Source organism: Platichthys flesus, chromosome 6, assembly GCF_949316205.1.
Source record: "Platichthys flesus chromosome 6, fPlaFle2.1, whole genome shotgun sequence".
In the NCBI taxonomy this organism is placed as follows: domain Eukaryota; kingdom Metazoa; phylum Chordata; class Actinopteri; order Pleuronectiformes; family Pleuronectidae; genus Platichthys; species Platichthys flesus.
Window position 1 is genome coordinate 3362098 of NC_084950.1, and position 17215 is coordinate 3379312.

The 17215-nt window shown below is 45.0% G+C and overlaps 1 protein-coding gene across 1 annotated transcript in view; it reads right to left on the minus strand.

Annotated features, from left to right (window-relative positions):
* hydin (HYDIN axonemal central pair apparatus protein) overlaps positions 1–17215 on the minus strand; it is a 56957-nt gene that overhangs the window by 399 nt on the left and 39343 nt on the right. The window contains exons 49-91 of the mRNA XM_062389655.1: positions 16729–16926; positions 16432–16626; positions 16018–16244; positions 15756–15938; positions 15538–15657; positions 15286–15445; positions 15025–15197; positions 14595–14793; positions 13808–13901; positions 13565–13658; positions 13308–13476; positions 12975–13057; positions 12606–12752; positions 12205–12286; positions 11650–11854; positions 11185–11417; positions 10935–11083; positions 10645–10840; positions 10395–10503; positions 10047–10283; positions 9790–9932; positions 8982–9209; positions 8748–8908; positions 8505–8596; positions 8169–8361; positions 7729–7929; positions 7512–7638; positions 6764–6929; positions 6109–6256; positions 5796–6003; positions 5490–5711; positions 5217–5386; positions 4912–5110; positions 4507–4659; positions 4182–4352; positions 3897–4006; positions 3454–3676; positions 2362–2571; positions 2103–2266; positions 1823–1973; positions 1509–1739; positions 1183–1410; positions 114–395 (exon numbers count right to left, since the gene is read on the minus strand). Of these exons, the coding sequence (XP_062245639.1) occupies positions 114–395; positions 1183–1410; positions 1509–1739; positions 1823–1973; positions 2103–2266; positions 2362–2571; positions 3454–3676; positions 3897–4006; positions 4182–4352; positions 4507–4659; positions 4912–5110; positions 5217–5386; positions 5490–5711; positions 5796–6003; positions 6109–6256; positions 6764–6929; positions 7512–7638; positions 7729–7929; positions 8169–8361; positions 8505–8596; positions 8748–8908; positions 8982–9209; positions 9790–9932; positions 10047–10283; positions 10395–10503; positions 10645–10840; positions 10935–11083; positions 11185–11417; positions 11650–11854; positions 12205–12286; positions 12606–12752; positions 12975–13057; positions 13308–13476; positions 13565–13658; positions 13808–13901; positions 14595–14793; positions 15025–15197; positions 15286–15445; positions 15538–15657; positions 15756–15938; positions 16018–16244; positions 16432–16626; positions 16729–16926 (7434 nt within the window). The remainder of the gene's footprint in view (positions 1–113; positions 396–1182; positions 1411–1508; positions 1740–1822; positions 1974–2102; positions 2267–2361; positions 2572–3453; positions 3677–3896; positions 4007–4181; positions 4353–4506; positions 4660–4911; positions 5111–5216; positions 5387–5489; positions 5712–5795; positions 6004–6108; positions 6257–6763; positions 6930–7511; positions 7639–7728; positions 7930–8168; positions 8362–8504; positions 8597–8747; positions 8909–8981; positions 9210–9789; positions 9933–10046; positions 10284–10394; positions 10504–10644; positions 10841–10934; positions 11084–11184; positions 11418–11649; positions 11855–12204; positions 12287–12605; positions 12753–12974; positions 13058–13307; positions 13477–13564; positions 13659–13807; positions 13902–14594; positions 14794–15024; positions 15198–15285; positions 15446–15537; positions 15658–15755; positions 15939–16017; positions 16245–16431; positions 16627–16728; positions 16927–17215) is intronic.

A 17215-nucleotide genomic window follows, 5' to 3' on the forward strand; every position in this document is an offset into this window, starting at 1 on the left:
TTAACTTGTGTTCCACTCTTCACATGTTTTAAGAACAAAGTTGTGCAGTTTGGAAAGAGAGGGGAATCAGAACTTTCCTAGATTTGTATATTGAAGAGAATAAAGTTGTTTACCTGATAAGATAAAGCGATGCTCTGCGCGAAGACGTTCTTGAATGGGATCCTGAGCTTGCCACCGGCCTTGATGCTAAACGGGCCCTGGGCTTTGGGATGGGTGCAGATCCCATGTAAGGGAAAGATGTATTCACCACCGATGGGTGAGGACAGGGTGAGCTGTCCCTTCACTTCCCCCAGCTGGTGAGGCTCAAAACAAACCTCCACTCTGGCCTCGCTGCCGGCCTGGAAGCCCGGTGAGGTGCCGAGGACTTTGACCACGGTGAAGTCCGGGCAGTCCGTCTGGAGGAGAGAGATAAGGAGGAGAGAATCGTTTGACAGCAAATAAATCGTTCTTACTCCAGGGCTGTTTTTGAATGAGAACTTCAGTCCTCGAGACTCTGACGTCACCGGCGGGTTTTCATTACATCCAAGAGCCCATACAAGTAAAATAAAGTAAATGTCAGCATGTGAGTTCCACAGCACATCTCAGTACAGTTCTCACTGATCTTTACAGCTCAACGATAAATCAGACGTCAGCAGGTTCAGATCAGGTCCCAGACTCCACTAGTGGCAGCTAGACACGAGTTACCAGCTTCATGGTGAATATCAGCAAATAACATTCCCCCACCCCCCCCCCCCCCCCCCCGAGTGAAAAGTAGAGCAGCATGTGTTGTGTTGTGAACGTAATGGTTGATCACTCCAGTATAGTTAGTATATACAGTCACTGTGCAACATCATAGTGAAGGATGAAGAAACAGGAAACAGAGTTCTGACTCGATAAATGAAGACGTCTTATTTAATCATATTTTTAGTTTGTTTGAACTATTTCTTTTAATCAATCCAACTTGGTGCTTGTCGTCTCTCTAAATCAGTTTATACACAGTGTCTGGTCTGATTCCCCCTGATCTTTCATTGTGTAGCTCTCTGTCTAATAGTAGTTGTTGACCTGTAACTTTATCATTTCCTCTTTCTCTCATTTTCTTGAGATTAACAGACATTACCAGAGTGTCAGTATCTACACCGATCGCCATCATCGAAAGAGAAGCTTGAGCGAACCACATGTAGTCTCTACAAAAAGAATGTGCACCTTAAAGTCCTTGCAAGTGTATTCTGTTCCGAAGCGGGAGATGAACTTCACAAGCACAGAGTGGCTGCTGCCCAGTGACGTGTTGAAGTGGACGGGTTTCTCCGGCGGTGCAGGCAGAGCTCTGAGCAGCAGGTCGTAGTGGAAATGACCCAGATCGGGGCTGATCAGAGTGAGCCGGGTCTGGGATTCTCCCACAAGCAGAGGCTGGTACTCAAACGTCAGGGAACCCTGAGGAAAAGAACACACATACAAGAATTGAACCTATTATGATTTTGGAAAGTATTATTTAAAAGAATCAAAGAGGTCCCCCTGTACTCTGTACTCACCTTGGACTGTCCAGGCACAGTCTGCTTAGGTGGGGCACTGATGTCGGCGCATTTACACTCGGTGGTGAGGCAGGTGGATGTGGTCAGGGGGTTCTCCACCTGCACAGTGGCTGAGGCCGTCCGGCGTACAATGCTCACCAGCTTGATGGTGGATAAGACTTCTGAACAAGTGGCCTTGAAGTTTACGAGGTGGAACATGTACTCGCCTGTCCCCTCGTTAAGAAATGTCACCTGAGGAAAAAGAGTTTATGTAAAGATAAAACTCAGAACTTTTATCAGATCTGATCTCAAATGAGGGGGGGGCATGATCAAACCTTGTAGTTGTACTGCCCCTCTCTGTATGAGGAGAAAGTCATCTTGTAGTCGGCCTTCGTCAGAGCAGGAACATTGATGAACTTTGGACCCTCCAGAGACATGGTGGCATCTGGTTTTTCAGGCTTCAGTATCTTTATCTGCACATTGAACCTTGGAAAAAAAAGAAACAGGTGAGACTTCAGCCCTTCTACCGCCTAGAGGATTCAGTTTTCAGTTTATTTTGTTAGATTAAAAGGGGGTAAGATCATTCCGGTGTCAACTCCGCGTGTGCGTTTGTACCTCTGTTTCTCCGAGAGCCAGTTGTGCACAGTGAGCGACTGTGTGTGTTGAGTCTTGGCAGGAAGCTCATAGGAAACAGTGTCCTCTGGCTTGGGAGGGTCAGCGGTTCCCTGCAGCGGGTACATCAGGCCTGTCCCATCAGGGAAGGAGAAGAAGACGGACCCCTGAGGACATTAGAAAAGAGAAGTGTAAGAAGTTCATGTCTGAGATTGAATTAGTGTCTATAACGGGTTCTGTCTGTATGTCAGTGTTCCTGTACCAGGTGTTTCTTTCCTTCAGCAGTCATGGTCAGCGGTCTGTAGGTGATCTCATACGCTTTACTCTGCAGAGCTTCCAGGGTCACAGAGGGCGCCCCTCTCCACTGCTTCCCTTCGATGGCAGGTCGGATGGTGCAGCGCTGGTTTGAGGGGTTTACCAGTGTCAGGGTTTGAGGGTGAGAGCAACGTACCGGGCAAACAAAATTCACCACCTATAGACAGCAGAGGGAAATGATTATACAGTAGATGTATGAAGAGAGTCATGATTTTCACTGATAATATAATCAACAGGAAATGCAGCTTTAAGCACAATCCACTTATGTTAAAGCAGAAGTTGCTTATCAGCTAATCGAAGCAGATTTCCAGTGATCTATAAATCTGTCAATCCTCACCGTCTGTTCCAAAAGGAGCCGGATCGAGCTCGTCTATTATCTGAGATGTTTTTTTTAAACATCCTTTCAGGGAGACGGCTTTTATCTTTTATATGAACTGGAGCCTTGAGATTCATCCATTCATTGTCTTTCACTTAACTGAGAACAGGTTGCCAAAGCAGGGTGTTCCAGATTTCCCTCTCCAGGGATATACGAGTTGGGGACAGGAAATTAAGCCTAAGTTTTTGTTACCATCAGTAAAATAAAAAAAAAGAATTCACTCTTTAACGTTTAATGATCCACAGAGAGATGATTTCTGTTTGAAGATAAATATGTAATTCTGTTTTTTTTGTAGCTACAGTGTTATCCTGTAAATAAAGGTATGAAACTCCAGAACATACAGTAACTGTGAGATTATTTCCATTACTGTTAATAAATATAAAACTCAAAATGAGCAAAGGGGGTGGTACATATTTCTGTTGGGAATTTACATGTGGGTTCCTCTGCGTAATGTGGCATATTGGAGTTTTTTTAATTAAAAACTCTGAATTGACAGTAGTTGTTTGTCGGCCCTGTGATACACTGTCAACCTGACCAGGCTGTACCCCGCCTCTCGTCCAGGGCCACTGGGATTGGCTCAAGCCCCCTCGATAATAAGATAATGGATGGATGTTCTTCTCTACACTGCGTATGTGAACAAAAATAAAAGTGCACCAGTCAAACCTCTTTGCTAGTGGAAGCTGCAATGCAGGAGCCTGTCACGGTGAGGGTGACGGGCGAGGGGCGGCTCTCGACGGAGCAAGTCAGGTTCTCGTATCTCGTGTCCTTACTCAGGTCCTTGGGGGCAAAGGTCAAATCAAAAGGAACCTTCATGCCAGGACTGATGGAGCCTTTAGACGGCGAGATGGACAACTCTGCAGGGAAGCTCCTCTTGTTCCAGTGGAAACTGCCAGACAGATATAAATTAGGGAGTCATCTCAGAGAGCAGGGTTCAAATCCAATATATGGATTCTTTTCAAACAATACTATGCAACACTGCAGTAAAACAATATTGTGTATCTCTGTGTGGAAGCATATGTCTGCAGTTTGATTGCAGTGTGTGTTTTTTAGCCCTGCGACAGATGATGAAGAGAATCACGCTGGATAATCTGCTGTGCATCACATACCTCACACCAATGTCTCCGCTGTTTGTCATCACAATCCTCTTCGTCTTCTGGCATCGCTGAGCGACAGGTCCAAAGGCCAGGTGGTCCTGATCCAGCCGCACCTCCACACCCTGACAGTTTAAATTGGAATTACACAAAATCATCTAACATATTTTTTTGAAACAAACCTTACAATATATTATTATCAAACTGTAGAAGATGTTGCAAAGCAGATCAATTTAATTAAGCGCTTGTTAAGAGAAGCAAACACAGCCTGGTAAAATAGCAGGAATGCTATTGGCTTACGTGACAGCAGCCTTGGATGGTCAGCAGAGGGTGTAACAGTCCTAACAGCTCAGCCTGCAGCTCAGCTTTGAAAGGAGGGATGTGCTGACGAGGAGAGAACTGGATCTCAACCTTACAAGATCCACCACGAGCCATCAGGCTCAGTTTCCCTGCTGGACTGAACGACAGATCCTGAAGGAGGAGAGGAAGAGCAGAGGAGAAGATATAAGTGCTACCTGTATTTAAACCATCTTATTGTGTGTGTGTGTGTGTGTGTGTGTGTGTGTGTGTGTGTGTGTGTGTGTGTCTGTGCGTGTGCGTGTGCGTGTGTGTGTGTGTCTCCTACCCTTGGGTCCAGAAGTGTGTCTGAGTGGAGCAGCAGAGTGAAGGAAAGCTCTGTACGGCTGCGGTTCACCAGAACCACCTGTTTTTTCACCTTCTGACCCAACATCAAAGATCCCAGTTTCACCTCTTTGTGCTTTGGATCCTCCACATGCAGCTGAGATAAGATAACATATATACAGATCCAGAATGAATAGATTAAATACAACAGATGGATAGATTAAACAGTCAAATGATATCGATATCTAGATAGATAGATAGATAGATAGATAGATAGATAGATAGATAGATAGATATATAGATAGATAGATAGATAGATAGATTGATTACTTTGTTGTCAGTAATAGATAGATCCACACATTTGTCTTCAGTATACACACACACACACACACACACTCGTCTTTCTCACCTTCATCTCGACGCCCTGTCCGTGTATGTCCACCTGTTTCGTAACGCAGCCGTTTAAGAGGAAGCCGAGCCTCTCGTGGTATCGACACGCCTCTCGAGCATAGAAGGTGATTGGTACCTCCATCACAGCACCAGGTAACAAAACAATGGACTGGAAGTCCATCTCCAGGTAGGAGGTGTTCTTGAACTGGCTCTGGACACTGATGAAGAATTAAAGCTTATTTAAAAAAAACAACGTAAAATCTCACATTGTGCATGGAATAAGAAGAAATCCTTGTGCAGTAAAACCGACACCTCAACACACACCTGATGTCTAGGTCGCCTTTGTTGCTGATCACCAGAGTCTTGGACGGCAGCACCATCCCAGGACAGTACAGGAAGCACTTGCCAAAATTGAATTCTGTGAAGGAGAAATCCAGGCTCGGTGCTACAGCCCTGCCTAAAACCACAAAGGTAAATGTCGGCCCATATTTTACCTAATGAGATGAAAGAGAAAAACACAGGAGAGAATACGTTTTTCTTTTACTTGATACATCCATAAAAACCCACAATTATTATCTAGGTATGAGCATCACCCACCTTTATAGTCAGGCTGACATCCTGAAGGTAGCAGTTTCCTCTGGGACAGAACAAGAGCGACAGCTGCAGCTGCTTTCCTCTCTCAACAGGAGCATTGTGTGGTTTTGCCTCCAAGTATTTCAGCAGCTCACTGGGACCAGTTAGCTCAAAATTCACATCCATGCTGAATCTCGCCAGATTGGTCACCAGAAGATGAATGGTGGGTTGCTTTGAAATGTCAACCTGCAAATAGTGAACACAAAGGAATAAAGCTGAGGTCATTTTTTAAGCTTTACACGCATGACTATGAAGTGAAAGTGTGCGGACCTCTCCAAAGTCCAGAGTGACTTGGTAGGTGGAGTCGATCTCTCTGAGGCCCCCGTCTGGATTCTCAACTTGAACCAAAGTGCTCATGGTGAAGCAGTCGGCCTTCACAGTGAGTGTGAGCAGCTCTGACTTCTTCTTCACCTTCAGAGTCAATCTGCAGCTCACATAGCCCTCCCGGCAAGGTGTGAGGAACACAGTCAACGGCAGCCTGCAACACAAGGTTCAATTCTATGGCCACCTCACACAGAAGAGCATTTCTTGTGTATGTCCTCATGTCGGGGTATTAAGAGCAGAGTGTTATATTGTCATTAACCTGTCTTTAGGTGCCACTGTGCCACTCATGGGCTGCACAATGATGTTGGACTGCTGGTCTTCACAGAGCAGAGATGACTGCTGCACCGAGAAGAGAAAAGGCTCCTCCTCTCCATTCACCAAATCAACTGTCTGCTCCACTTTGTGACCTGTACACACACACACACACACACACATACACCATCCTCAAACACCACCCTTAACCAATCATTAGCTACAAATCTCAACCCATCCATCCATTGACCCGGGCTCGGGACACGGAGGTAGCCGGCCCAATTGAGTATTCCAGATGTCGCTCCCTCCACAGCCAAATAGCCTGATGCAGAGTGAGCATGGCACAGCTGCTAGGCATGCATCTCTTCTCAGGGGAACAGTGTTACATGTGTCCACACTCTTTTATTTAATTCACATGAGTCTTGTATTGACGTTATTACCCAAAATACAGTTTTTATCCAGGGGGCAGCCAAAGCTTCGGTTCAGTTGTTCATTCTTTTCTTAGTGAGGACAATTTGTTTAGCTAAATGCTTTAAGTCACATAACGTTTACCTTAATCATGCTAATAAGGATGAAGTGAATTTTTGCAGGCATGTCTTAATGTAGTAGAGCATATAAGACTTGTGACGCAACTTGAAAATGTGTGGATGTTTGTCACGTACCGACAAGTAATTCTCCCAGGTCGAGGAGAGGTCTGCTGAGATACACGAGCGGTTCTTTGGCTTTGCCCACAAACAGGAAAGGAAGTGTCAGCGGTAGAGTCTCAATCACAAAGCTCCAGAAAGACTCCACCACATCCAGCTGCTCGGCTACATATTCAAACAACATCTGGAAACAGAGAGGATGGATATGTAAGGATGTCAATGAAGAAACCAAGTTAATAAAACTAGAAAACACAGCCTTGACATTGGATGAGGTCACTCTGACCTTTGACGACCCGAATCAAAACCGATAATTAATGAGTCTAAATGAAGATTTGTGCCAAATTTTAAAAGGATTTCCTTGATGCAATCTTGAGAACTCGTGTCCACAGAACTGGGACGGATCTGACAGACAACACAAGGATATAACGCCTCCGGCCACTGACCGTTGTAAGATGAGAATGAAAGGGAAGTGTGATGAGCCAACTAGAACAGATTGCATTAGGTGAGTTGAACTAAAAATTGATAAAACGAGATTGTATTAAAATGGAATTGGATTGAATAGAAAGAGCAGTGATGATTAGAAAGTTGTGGTAATGTGAGACACGGGGAGATGGGGACACTGAAACACTAATGAATCAATTTGAAATGAGGAGACAGACTGAGTTTGACTGATGAGATGAATGAGATGACACACTGTGGGGAAATGGAAGGGAAACATTCTGAGATTCCTCCAGAGATTAAGATGGTTGTGTGTCTGCATCTTTACCTCCACGTGCTTCCCAGGCTGGACGATGCCACGTGGGGTGAGACAGCGAAACAAGCTGCCACCTGGGCTCTCACACTTCCAATTGTATGAGTAAAGTTTGCCGGTTGGGTTCAACACTGCAAAAGACCTGCAGAATAAAAAACAAGACCCGCAATAAAAGTAATGAAAGTTTTAGATGGAGATAAAAAGCTTCCCACCGCCTCTCTCTGTCTGTTACCGTGTTGTAGGCACAGAGAGGCCGACAGCGTTGAACTCTAAGATCCTGATGTCGGGGTCCAGAGAGTCCCTGAACTTCGGGTTGCGGTGGTTCCCACTGACGTAGTCCGAGTCCTCAAGGTCAAAGTGGCAGAGGGGCTGTAGACTGCGGCCGCACACTGGGATACAGGGAGCCTGATTCTCTCCCTGCAGGTTGGGAATACTGAAAGAAATGTAATTATATTTTAATAAAATATCCTCGTTAAGTCATATTTGAGGGGATATGTTCGGTTATTTGTTGCCTATGTTGTATTTTTCCCCTTTAAACACATGCATTTTTATTTCTTGATTTAGCTTGAAATGAATATAAAGCAGAAACTACAATCCTGCAAGGTTCAGACTGACAACAAAGTGTAAGATGCCTTGTTAGTAGTTACTGCACCATCTGGACATTGTATTCACCTGCAGAGCAGCCTGCCCTGAAACTGGGCCACTTCCAGAGGTGAGAAGCAAACGCTGAAGTTCTGCGTGGAACCAGAAGCTATGAACCCGATGCTGGGCTCCACACTGAAGGGAGACAGTTCAGGGCCCTCCCTCAGAGGAGTCATCTCACTGGACACAGCGCTGTGAGGACGGGCTTCTGCCGAAACTGCTGCTAACGACGAAATCGCACATTTAACTAATTCAGTATTTATTCAGTTTCATTCTTAAAGCATTCAAATGTAAAGGGATAAAAGTCGCTAAATACTATGATCAAGGTTAAATCAAGGGTTTGACTTCATGATGTTGTTGTTCTACCTTCTTGGTCGTCGGCTGTGTTGCTGATCAGATCTATGACAACCTGCCAGGAGTATTCCAGCTTGACACCACCCTGATTCACCAGCTGCAGCCTACACACACACACACACACACACACACACACACACACATTGAAGAGTTACCGCCGTTTTTCCTGGTCTCCACTGTTTTAGATTATCAGAACAGTATTGATGGATTGATAAAACCATCTATTACATACACTGTACACACTGCTTCACTTACTGGTGGAGTCTTCTTTGGTAGAGCATGGTGTCCTCAAAGTGGATGCTGGTGTCGATGCAGTTGAACTTCACATAGTCACAAACTGCGCTGATCTGCAAATCCAACTCCCACTGCGAGCCCTCGACCACAGAGCAGCAGGGCTCAGGTTCTGGGTTTGTCACCTGCATAGATGGACATCAACGGTCAATTGTAAACTGGTAACTCAGTCTTTAACATCCCAGTGAACATATGTACCTGATTCTTCGCAGGTTGCTCTGATTGTGTAGCAGCCTCCTCCTTTGAGCCACTCAGCCACTGGACTGTCCTCTGTCGGTCGTCCCAGTCGGCCACCTGGTCCACTGGCTGCTCGAACTCCACCTGGCAAACCTTACATCTCATTAGCTTGCTTTTCATGGTCACTGGCTGGTGGGAGCTAAAGGTGACGGTCACTTCTTTAGAGCAACCAGCATGAAGGTGTCCCACCTGTAAGAAGCAGGTTGTTTGTTTGAAATCACAAATGGCGAAATAGCATCCAAGAAAACCATAAAAGAGAGAGAACATGGTTGCCTAGTAAAGAATCTCAGTGTAATAGATAGTATGTGTTGCAGGGGCACAGCCACAGTGGTGCTTAGGGACCTTTGTCTCATTGTCTTTCTTTGGCTACAAGCTGTGTGGAATTACAGATAGCAACTACTTCATGTTAAATGTTTGGCATTCTTTTATTATATTTAATGAATAATGTAACTGTTGCTCATTAAATTTAGCCTGCATGCCAGCAGAGCCAATGAGGTGTGGGTGCCTGAAGAGACCTGTATGCTTGTCATGTGACCGTGCACAGTGAAAGCGATATCTACCGAGCTCATGCTGAATTCTGTCTGCCTGCAGATGATGTTAAAAAATGTAATGGATGTTGAAGTCGCTCCATTGACGCAGGCATGATGCTACGTGTCTGACTGAAATCTCCAGGTCAATGTGTTCAAGTGTTTCATCCATTCACACATTCATAAAGGACTTCTACCCGACAGTGTGTTCTCTATACACCATCTTTCCTCCAGTGCCGTACCTGTGGGGTAAAGACGAGCTCAGGTCCAGTAGGAGGCCACTCAAACCTCACCGCCTGGCTGCTGCTGTGGTTCTTCATGGTGAAACTCTCTTGGTAGTGACAGTCTACATGGCAGTCACCAAAATTCAGCTTCTCGTAACTATCTGTGAGGGAGGAATAATGTACGATAAGAATCAAGATGTTATTAAATCACTACACAGGGAGTGAACTCAACACTATGTTGAACTGTGCTCTCCCGCCCTCCTCTCTTCTCTCACCTCTCTCATTGTCCTGGTCCATTTCCTGTGATGACCAGTTGATGTTGTCAAGAGAGACGATTCTCTGGTAAGTCTCTGCGGTCACTTGTATAATGGTATTGCTGCACTGGTTGTCCTCCACCTGCAGTGTCAACTTGGCCTCGACCATCAAGGGCTCATCAGAGCAAAAACCAACCATTATCTCCACCTGTTCATTAACATTCAGCTTGAGAGTGGCTCTGTGCACCAGATGATTCTCTGAGGGAGAAGGACAAGAGGATGAGAGTGTTACTAACCACCGCTCTTCATTTAGATCAACTCTTGATCTTGAGTCTTCTGGTTTCTCTTTGCCTGTAGACAGAGTTGTACCTGAGTCAGTGCAGCCCTCCAGCTGTGTGAAGTGGATCGAGCTGCAGGTGTTGCCTGGAGCCGCGTTGAAGCTGAACACACCATGTTTATCCAGCATGTCAACCTGGACCTACACCAAAAAGACACACAAAACTTGCTTTACAAAGCTATCCTATCAAAAGTAATTTATTCATGTGAGTATTGTAAACGTAACGTTGCTAAAATTCAGTTTTTGATGACCCAGATCAAAAATCGTATAGTTGTGTCTCACCTGAGCTGCAACAGTTCCATCATTCAGCAGCACCAGGGGCAGAGTATTTCTTCTCCCGACTAATTCCCGTCTGAACTGTAACGCTGGGCTTCCTTCGCTGGTCCTCAGCGCTGGACGCAGCACACACACACTGGGCAGATTGCCCTCTCCCACCAGGTCAAACTTCAGCCCCTTGGTATTGAATGTGGGTGTCGTTCTGGATCCAGCAAAGGAGAGAAAAGGTGCAAAGTGGTCAGCAAAGACAAAAGAAGAGGTTATAGGAATTAGGAGACACAGTCATGCACTCATACCTGCTGGCTCCCTCCACTGTGGCCTCGAACACAGCACTGTATAGCTGCATTGACTGTGGCGTGAAAGTGACCACAGCGAATGCGTGCAACTGGCCGGGGATGTTCAGTGTTGTAGCAGACAAATCAAAAGCATCCACCTGACGGGTCGACTGTGAGGAAACACATATTTTAATTACTGTGCCACAAACATTGATAACATATATGCATTTGAAAAGACATGGACACATTCACAAAGCTTCACACGCCTTACCTTGGTACCACCATTTTTGATGGACAAGATGAGCACACAGGGCACCTTGCTGCTGTTGGTGAGCTTGAAGCGAGCCTGAGCAGTCCTCCTGACCAGGACTTTGTTGAAGATGAACTTGTTCTCATCCAGGACGTAAATCCCTTCAGCATCGTTAAACTGCTCGGAGGAGAGCTGTCTGCTGTCGGGACACAGGTGATGCTCTTCAAAGATGGAGGCCATGTCTAACACCATGTCTGGGAAACACAAAAACGTCAAATTATTTAAATTAAAATCCCTTTATGAAGAAAAAGTGTAGAAGAACATGATTCCAACTTTATTTCCGTGATGAAGACATTGTACATTTTACATTGTCCGTGATTTGAGAAGAACTTATGCATGTAACAGGTTTGGATCTGAGCCCTTTGGAAACAAGCCACAACCGTGTTAAACAATCAGACGAGACAGAATCCGATCAGCGGCTCCTACCGGGCTTGCAGACATGAGCCAGCAGTCTGTATGGAATGCCCCCCGGCTGATCTGAGGGGTCACGGTCACTGACGTCAATGAGCAAACCCTGGCTCCAGTTGCCCAGCTGGTCAGCTGCACAATCCACCGTCACCACCTGCTGAGACTCTGGCTGCAGGATCCCTACGCAGGGAGACACTGAGAAGACCCCCAACGTGAGGCGATTCTGGAGGGGACGCATGAAAGGAGGAAGGAAGGAAAAGATGCATCAGAAAAAATGAGCAGTGGTTGTGGAAATGTGAAGCATGAGTGTGTTTATCATACACTCAAAACGATTATTTACTGAGTATACTTGATACAGCCATGTCAACAATTAACTAACATCGACAGACTTGACTTTCATCTGTTTTCACAGAGGTTATTTCTTCACAAAAAAAAACCCTGCTTAAATTAAAATGGCTGACAGTAACTAACCAACTTATTTAATTTGTTTCTCATGTTTCTGTCCAGCCGACGAGTTCCACACCCACACAAAGTCACAAACTGTTAATGGGGTAATCTCCACTGGTCTCTCACCTGTACAGGAGTCAGGTCTTTCTGGGAGGACTCGTTTCTCACTTTGGGCCTCCCTGGAACATTCTCCTTCTTCTCTGGGACCCTGAGGAAGAAGAGCAGGACACAAAACACAGTATGGTTTGAACATTTTGATTGGAACTGGTTTTAAAATGATTGGACAAGGATAAAGAGGTTTCATCACGAGTGAGACTTGTTGAATTTGTCAGTTTTGGGGTATTTTCATGCACATTTAGGGAGCGACAGAAAACTGGGAGCGATGTAGGAATGGAATAACACACAGTTACAGGCCCTAATCAGCTGTTTGGCCCACACTCTTAAACACATTGTGACAAGTTACTGTGCCATTCTGAGTGCTAGCCCTTGTGTGTCTGTGTGTACTATACATGTGTGTGTTCTCCTACACTGGCTTCACTGTTAGAGAAGAGTCTGTGCAGATGCTGTAGCGGGTCTCAAAGATTCCGTTGTTCTCGATCGTAAAGCTCAGGGTTTTCTTGCAGCCGTAGGCCAGTGGACCGAAGTTGATGTCCCGCACAGGTGTGATCATGTACCTGAAGAAGGACCAAAAGTACATTCATGGAAATACATGTGAAGGCTCTGTGAATAAAATGATTAATCTTACAGACGCTGATGTGAAATGGTGCAAAATGAAAATTCATCATAAAATGCTTTAAAAGGGTTCAACATGATTTGAATCAGAATCTATTGTAACATTGTTTCTTTACTATTAAAACATATCATATTTAGCATGACAGAATGAATCAAGCACTAACCTGGAGAAGACAGACTGGAATGAAACCTTGATGTTCAAGATGGCTATGGTTTCGCCTCGACTCCCAATGCTGGGTTCAATCAACTGCAGGAAAGAAGTCGGTCAGTCTCGTCTCTCATTCACATCATTCAGTTTCATCAATGTTTCAACTTAATATGATAAAAATAATCCAGTCTAAGTTCAGTTCAAGACAAAACTTTAAATCTGGAGGAACCTGACAAATCAAAAGTCCAATCAAAAAAATAGGGTCCCAATAACGTACTAATAAGGTTTGATAATCATTTCAGTTGAGCCCACAGCTTTGTGACGATTAAGACCAGTGTACGACTCAGACCTGGCAGGACAGGATGGGTTGATCTCTGAGTTGGAGTTCACATTTGGGTTTGAGATGGATCTGAACTTGTGTCGCCTTTTCTTTGGGCATTAGACTGCCACACTGGGGGGACACGGTGAAAATGGAGTCTAGGTCTGGCTGGTTTGGTTCCGTCCGCTCCAACATGAACCTAGAACAAAAGTGCAAAACAGTTGCAAATTTCTCCTCATGTGGAACTGAACCACACGGCATCACCTTGAAATGAGGTTTACGCTCACTTGTAAGAGATTTCATATTTTCCTTGGTTTGTCATCTTCAGAGGGAGGTTATTCCCTTCAAAGGCTTGAACAGTTCCAAAGTCTAGACATCCATCTGTCGCAGGAACAGGAGAATACCGTGCATGATTCATTTTCGTTACTATGACATCAGGGCAGCAGCTGAGTCGGTCAGGGTTGGACGCTGTCACATTACAACGAGACAACGAGGAGTCAAATGTAAGTGTACACTGCGACAGTTTCTACCTGGTGAGATGTCCAGAGCTACATCATAGGCTTCAGCTTGGACCACTATGTGTTCAGTTTGTAAGATGCCGACAATGTTCTCAGCGTCCGACACCTGAAACGAAACACATAAGCTATGAGCTGCTGTAACACTGTGACATCCATACGCTTTGACCATCTAAAGCAGGGGTGTCCAAACTACGGCCCGCGGGCCATCTGCGGCCCACCATCCATTTTAAATTGGCCCGCTTCAAAAAAATTTAAAATAAAAAATACTATATATTTTTTTAACTAACAATTTAGTAGCACTTAAATGGCACTTACTTATAGCACTTTGTAGTTTTGCCCCACTTTTGAAGAAATTGTACTTTCTTGATTCTTGTTGTTCGGCGTTTGTACCATCGGGGTTGAATGCCCTTATGTAGTCGCTTTGGATTAAAGGGTAATTTAAATGATTTGTAATGTAATGGACTATGGCCCACTGTATTGTACTTCTCAGTTTAGACACTAGGTTGCGCCCAACGCACCCCTGACCTGCCAGCTATATCTCAGAACGCTGCCATGCCCCCGCCCTGAGCGACTCAATTGAGGCACACTGTCAACGGTCCGCTCCAGGGCAGGGGGGAGTGGACCAGACCTTCAAATTTTTAATCTGTATGTGGCCCTTGGGATAAAAAGTTTGGACACCCCTGATCTAAAGGAAGTTTCTACCCCTGTCCATGTCAAAAATGTTTTAAAATGGTATATGCATGACCAGACCTAAATGTATCACTATTTTCACTATGCATTCTTGTATTGTCTATCTCACCTCCAAACGCAAGGTCTTCTTGATGTGTAGTGGCTTCTTGGCCCTGAAGTTTAAGGTCAGGGGGAAAGAACAGTTGGATGAGAGGATGCCCTGATCCTGTGGCACACTGAACTCATCCCCCAACTCGTCTATACCATGCAGTCTCCAGGATACAGGCAGAGCTGACTTATTACGTAGTGTCACGTTACGGCTGATTAGCCTGGGGGGAGGGACGGAGAGGGGAGGTTAATCAGAGAAACACAAGAGGGACAGACAGCTTAATTTAAACGAGAATTTGAAAGTAATCACTGCTATCACAGTAATGGACATTCACTTTATCATGCCGCTTCTTACTCTGTAGGGCTTTGGGGAAATCACCTATCAAGTCATTGATGAAAACATTCCTTTTTTCAATTTGCATTTCCTGAATTAGTTTGACAAACGTTGGTACCTGTGCAGCAGAACTCTGTCAAAGTGCATGTGTCTGCTATCCAGCTCCAGCTCTGGTTGGACACCGCAACACGAGAAGTTGATAATGAAAGGCTCTGGATTGTCTTTGATACAGCAGATGACACTGTCATTCATATGGGCCACCTTCGTCGGGTAGGCCCACACTGTCAACTCCTAACAGGTCAGCAGAATATTCACAGGTTTTAGTGTCATAACAGTCATCGGTATTCGGTCGATTGCCGATAGACGGTGCAAATGGTACCTTTTTCTCGTCTGGTTGGAGAGTCATGGTTGGAGGGTCCAGCAGAAATGTAATGGCCTTTCTGTCATGTTGGAACTGGAACTCGACCTCAGACTCCAGACCTGAGTTGTTATGAATCACCAACCTCTGCGTGTTCTCTGGGTACCTGTCTTCCTTGAATCTACACAAATAAAGAATGTTAAGCTGTAAATACGAAAGCAAAGAAGCAACCAAGCACACACAGCCTTTGTCTGGCCTCACTCTGTCTCTCACCTGTCTCTAGTCTTGCTACAAAGCAGTGGCCCAAACTCAAAATATCCAGGTTTTACAACAAAGCTCTTCTGGAGGCCTTCTTTCATTTGTGGCACCTTATTACTGAGAGCAAACAGAGTCCTGGGGAAAACAAAAATGATCATTTTAAGTCTTCCATTTTTACAGTCAAAGTTATTTCAGTGTTTGTCATTAAGTTCTGTTAGAGTGTGTTGACTGACATGTAATCTGTGCAGATGGAGGGAAACATGCTAATTCCTCTGCAGGGGAGCTCGTAGTGTCTCTGGGATCCCAGGAGCTCAAAGTGAAAGGTCTGTTCAAACTTCCCCAGGGACTCAGAGAAGAACCAGATCTTCAGAAGCACTTCCCCGTTGGCTGGTACGACCCAGCGAAACGTTGTCAGGCTGCACAAAAGGATGCAGTTACTAGTAAGACGCAAGTTCAAAAACCCGATGTTTTGCAGTGATGTGTGAGTCTCCTTACCTCTGATTGCGTTTCAGCTCTAAGATTTCTTGGTGATGGTCTGGTTCATTGCCCTCAGCCGTGGTGTCATTGAGCGTAGGCGAGGGGGTCGGTAGACTTGATTTTTTCTTGGTTGTGGTTCGGCTCTTGCTCCTGGTACTCTCTCTGCTTTTTTTATCCTTCTCCTTTGATACTGGGATCTCCTTACCGCTGCCCTTGCGGCGAGGTTTAGACACAGTTGGCTCTTCCTTTATTTGGCACAAACACACAAATACACAATTTTGACTTTAACAATTTTCATTATGTTCCAATCTGTTTGTCCTGTTGATTTATAATTGATATAATTCTTTACTTGTTAACTAAATGACTATGATAGCGATAAGCGCAAAAGTCACCATCCTTTCATATTGATTCCGTGTATGACATTGTCTTTACCTTTATAGATTCATCCTCTGACTCTCTGGTCTCTTCACCAGGTTTGTCCGGCCCTGAAGTAACTAGGAAGGTGAAAGGCTCACGGGTGAGTCGACCATTTGTTTGCTCCCTGTTTTGGGGGAAAGGAACAACCGAGAAGGTGACGGGAGGCGGGAGGGGTGTGCTGCTGGGACCCAGCCCCAAATGATCCAACACCTGAGGACACCAAAGGAGAGAAGGACACAGTTTAGAGAAGGATGATAGATTTACAAACAAAAAACAACTGCTCTAAGAGATAAAAATAAGTGTTAAACTGACCTCATCCAGTGGAGGCAGGCTGCTGCCTCTGAGCAGCTCTGAAGGACTGGGATGGTCCTTCTCCGTTACGTTGAGCACAATGTGAGGGATGATGACCGGAGGAGGCAACTTGTCTCCTTCCTTATCTGCATCTGCCGTCGTAGGCATCGGAGACATCGTCTTGCCGCCGGGTTTCTTGCTCTTTTTGCCAAAAGGACTCTTTAGACACAGCGCGATGATCAATGAGTAATATTCTACTAGTAATTTCCTCCCTATTAATTCTTCTTGAGTACAATTAATAGAAGTAGTACAATTTACATAGCTTTGTATGTAGGGGAGCGAGACTTGAGATATTATGATAAAGAGCCCACTGTGACCTTGAACCGAGACCTCAAAAATCGAACCATGATATATCAAGTTCACAAGAACATGAGCTCAGTGACATTGACCTTTGATAATCAGTTCCTCTTAATGTCCAAGTGAAGGTTATTTACCAAATTTGAAGAAA